At 37.0% G+C, this 5,029-nt stretch overlaps 1 protein-coding gene across 2 annotated transcripts in view; it reads right to left on the reverse strand.

Moving 5' to 3' along the window:
- Positions 1–5,029, reverse strand: part of STAM2 (signal transducing adaptor molecule (SH3 domain and ITAM motif) 2) — a 50,873-nt gene that overhangs the window by 23,573 nt on the left and 22,271 nt on the right. For both annotated transcript variants that reach the window (XM_010839998.1, XM_010839997.1), the window contains exons 2-5: positions 3,312–3,396; positions 2,163–2,238; positions 1,952–2,050; positions 909–1,055 (exon numbers count right to left, since the gene is read on the reverse strand). In XM_010839998.1, coding sequence (XP_010838300.1) covers positions 909–1,055; positions 1,952–2,050; positions 2,163–2,238; positions 3,312–3,396 — 407 coding nt within the window. The remainder of the gene's footprint in view (positions 1–908; positions 1,056–1,951; positions 2,051–2,162; positions 2,239–3,311; positions 3,397–5,029) is intronic.

The following is a 5,029-nucleotide window of genomic DNA, read 5'->3' on the forward strand; positions in this document are numbered from 1 at the left end:
CTTTCCCTTTCTGATTCATTTCACTCTCTGTAACAGGTTCTAGCTCATCCACCTCACTACATTCTACTTTGAACCCATAGATCTGATCAACTGAAAAGGTTCTTTTTGTGTCTTCAGTCTATGGTCTAAAATTGAAAAAATACACAGTTCTCTTAGTTTCTTTGCTAGCCCATATCCTGAGAAAACAAGAGACACTGAGAGCAGAACCCAAGATACAGTGTTTTTCCCCCACAGACCCAAAATACACCACAGACTCTGGGAATCATTATCCCTGCCTCCACCCCGGTCCTGCAAACGCTGTCCCTGTGTCCTCAAATAAACTTCTAGCCTTACAGGCCAACCCATTTTATACGTAAACTACAGCATACTCCAGGCATGTTCCCTCTTCAGCAGACAGGCCTCGAGCTTTCTCAAGTCCATGAAATGATTCATGTCATTCCTCCCTTGACAACCTCTTTACTCCCCTTACATACTGAATTACATTCCAGCCTAAAAATTCTACTCTTCAACTTCTTCACCATCCCAGTCTACAGTTACCTCTTCTTGGCATCTAACTTTTGCACCCCTCATCCATCTTTGTCACTTATAATCAGTTATTTTTCACATATATAAAGCTACCCTTTCAATTGACTATAAATACCTTGAACATAAGGGCTCTCTCACACATCTATGCCTTTTGCATGACTCTAGATTCAGAGTCACATTAAACAGATTATTTATGGATGACTCACTTCTCAAAGTTCTCATGTGTAGAATTCACTCGACAATTACAGGCACTACACTAGACAAACTCATATAGAGTGGAGGTGAGTAATGACTAAGATAGACCTTGCCCGCTTTGAAATAAGGTATATACCTTCAAAATACTATAGTATAGGGTCATCCATGAGTCTGAATGAATCTCTTACCTGAGAACCTGATGGAGGAAAAGTAATTCCTTCTTCTTTCATAGATTTAATAGTTGCAGATATTAGACTAAACTGAGGGTCCTTCTGAAATTCTTCTGACCATTCTACCATTAAAGATTTCAGTTTTTCACATACTTTAGGATGAGCCTTTTAAAGAAAAGGCAAAGAATAAAATAGTTAAAATAAGCACTTGAATTATTTAACAAAGAGAATTACCACCAAAATTCTCTAGTTTTATGAATATCCACAAAAGTCCAGCATATCTTAGTTTAGATGAGCACTTGATAAATACCTATTTTAATATATACTTGTCTCTTGGAAAATTACCTGTTTTGAACATTAATGTTTATGTCTTATACAATGACAATGAATCTGTCATATTCATAGATTATTTCATGTTTTCCTAATATTCTCAATATTAGATTAAACTTTTTATATCAACTAAAGTAAAATTCTGAGATTTCTGTCACTAATAGCATGAACATAGTGAATCAGAGTTTCTATTACAAATAAACCAATAACAACCCCATCACAAAGGCCCTCTCCACCCTGTTCTCTAAAACAAAGGCCTCCTTTGCTCACCATCTCTAATGGGAATCAGGACAGAATGATGGTTAGTTTGGATGCTGGTATCACAGACACTTACATCTGAACTTCAGCTATGCCACTTATTAGCTGCGTAATCTTAGACAAGTTACTCTTAAGTCTTAGTTTCTCCATCTATAAAATAAGAATTACCTGGGAATCTAACTTCCAAGAGTTGCTAAGAGCATTAAACAAGATAGCATACATAAAATGCTTAAAGCGGTGGCTGCTAATCCTCAATAAAGACCGGCTTTATCACTTATATATATGCTTTAGGGAGGAAAACAGGTTTTGGTGCTACAAATGCAAACAACAAATTCTAGAACAGAAAGTTTGTTTCGTTTCAAATTTATCCAAAAGGATTTCACTTACAACTCTACTAATGCTATAACACAGTTAAAATAACACAGCGTATGTATTTTTTAATGACTCAAACTTCTTTTCTTTTTAAAATTTACCTTATTTTTTATCACAGCACGTACTTCTGTTGCAAAATCACGGGAACACACTTCTAAATGAAATATCTTTCCACAGTTTGCCACACAAGCCCCAAGAAGCTATTAATTAAAATAAAAATCAATATACAAATGTTGAGATGTAATTTTACTTAACTTACTGAAACAAACACATTTAAAATTTGGGCCAAATAATAACATGACTTTCACTTACAGTTAATGCCTGCAGAGCAACATGAGGAACTTTATGATTTACCCTTTTCATTATGGCTTTTAGGCAATCTTTTGCTCTAAAAAAATGAAGAAAGTTAAGTATTCAGAATTTCAATTCAAGCATGAAATACATAAGGTATTCTACAACCAAGTAACTTTAAAAGCTATTTGGTCATACAACACCTTATATGTACACCTGCAAACTTTACTTCATTAAGGGAATAAATCTATCAAATGATCTTACACCTTTTGCTCATAGACTTGTAGAGGGGAAAAAATGCTTATTGCAAAGGTTGTGTATCCCAAAATCAAAAATCAAATCATTTCAAAAAGGTCAGTCAACACAAGAGAACAGTATCATAAAAATTATCTTTACATTTAAGACAGCTTTCAGACAGCAAATTCTTATCTTGTGGGGAAAAAAACTAGCAAGATACATAGTCTCATATGATTTAAGTATAACCATGCATGAATAAACTTCAAAAAGCTGGAACATTAAAACAAATGCTTTCATCAGTCTTCTAAACCTCTAATGTATAATCAGGTTAATGGCCCCATTCCATCCTCAAAGCACTATTATTTATACTCACTTTTTCATCATGATTTATTGCATTTATCTATTCATTACTGAAAGATCTTTTCAATATATTATATATTGTTATATTTATCTACTTCATTAATAACATGTCTAAGTCACAGGAGAATGCCCTAAATAATTAAGTCTATTCATTGTTAACATCTGTCCCTACTGAATCAAGGCATTATATATATATATATTTTTTTTTTTTTTTTTTTTTTTTTTTTTTTTTTGAGCTGTACCTTGAGTCTTCTGGGATCTTAGTTCCCCAACCAGGGATTGAACCTGGACCCCCAGCAGTGGAAGCACAGTGTCCTAAGCACTGGACCACCAGGGAATTCCCTGTATCAAGGCTTTAATTATACACTTCAATATTTCAAGTTTTCAGTTAATTCTTTTCTGTTTGTTCTTTCAGAATAAGATTAACCACATAAATTCAGCCAGTAGCATGTCTTTACTTTTACTCCCGAAAGGAAACAGTAAAAATCCCATTTCCTTCCAGAATTATATCAGGAAAAGAGATACAGATTATTAAGCTCCTAGACATTCACTGGGCATGACTGGCCATCTTACCCGTTAGGAGTGCTTCCAACTTTGTCACATATGTCCATAATAAGACTCCAATCTTCTGTAGTGTTGTACTCATTTGTAGCCTTTTCTATAAGAGATAAACATACAAAAAATTAGGATGTCTTACATGCCAGGAAAGACATAAAAGTATCCAGAGAAAAGAAACCAGTTACACACAAGGGAACTCCTATAAGACCATTAGCTGATATTTTGGCAGAAACTCTGCAGACCAGAAGAATATGGCGTAATATTTTCAAAGTGATGAAAGGAGAAAAAGCTACAAACAAGAATACTCCACCCACCTGAAAAAAACAAAAACAAACACTCTACCCAGCAAAGATATCACTCAGATTTGAAGGAGATAGAGTTTCATAAACAAGCAAAAGCTAAAGGAGTTTAGCATCATAAATACATGAACCGTGAACTTCCAGATGTTCAAGCTGGTTTTAGAAAGGGCAGAGGAACCAGAGATCCAATTGCCAACATCTGCTGGATCATTGAAAAAGCAAGCGAGTACCAGAAAAACATCTATTTCTGCTTTATTGACCATGCCAAAGCCTTGGACTGTGTGGATCACAAGAAACTGGGGAAAATTCTGAAAGAGATGGGAATATCAGACCACCTGACCTGCCTCTTGAGAAATCTGTATGCAGGTCAAGAAGCAACAGTTAGAACTGGACATGGAACAACAGACTGGTTCCAAATAGGAAAAGGAGTACATCAAGGCTGTACATTCTCACCCTTATTTAACTTATATGCAGAGTACATCATGAGAAACGCTGGACAGGATGAAGCACAAGATGGAATCAAGATTGCCGGGAGAAATATCAATAACTTCAGATATGCAGATGACACCACCCTCATGGCAGAAAGCAAAGAACTAAAGAGCTTCTTGATGAAAGTGAAAGAGGACAGTGAAAAAGTTGGCTTAAAGCTCAACATTCAGAAAACGAAGATCATGGTGTTCGGTCCCATCACCTCATGGGAAATAGATGGGGAAACAGTGGCAGACTTTTATTTTTGGGGGCTCCAAAATCACTGCAGATGGTGACTTCAGTCATGAAATTAAAAGATGCTTGTTCCTTGGAAGGAAAGTTAAGGCCAACCTATTAAAAAGCAGAGACATTCAGATCAGATCAGATCAGATCAGTCGCTCAGTCATGTCCGACTCTTTGCGACCCCATGAATCGCAGCACGCCAGGCCTCCCTGTCCATCACCAACTCCCAGAGTTCACTCAGACTCACGTCCATCGAGTCAGTGATGCCATCCAGCCATCTCATCCTCTGTCGTCCCATTCTCCTCTTGCCCCCAATCCCTCCCAGCATCAGAATCTTTTCCAATGAGTCAACTCTTCGCATGAGGTGGCCAAAGTACTGGAGTTTCAGCTTTAGCATCATTCCTTCCAAAGAAATCCCAGGGCTGATCTCCTTCAGAATAGACTGGTTGGATCTCCTTGCAGTCCAAGGGACTCTCAAGAGTCTTCTCCAACACCACAGTTCAAAAGCATCAATTCTTCAGCACTCAGCCTTCTTCCCAGTCCAACTCTCATATCCATACATGACCACAGAAAAAACCACAGCCTTGACTAGATGAACCTTTGTTGGCAAAGTAATGTCTCTGCTTTTGAATATGCTATCTAGGTTGGTCATAACTTTCCTTCCAAGGAGTAAGCGTTCTTTTAATTTCATGGCTGCAGTCACCATCTGCAGTGATTTTGGAG

This window comes from Bison bison, unplaced genomic scaffold, assembly GCF_000754665.1.
Source record: "Bison bison bison isolate TAMUID 2011002044 unplaced genomic scaffold, Bison_UMD1.0 scf7180017864139, whole genome shotgun sequence".
Taxonomy (NCBI): domain Eukaryota; kingdom Metazoa; phylum Chordata; class Mammalia; order Artiodactyla; family Bovidae; genus Bison; species Bison bison.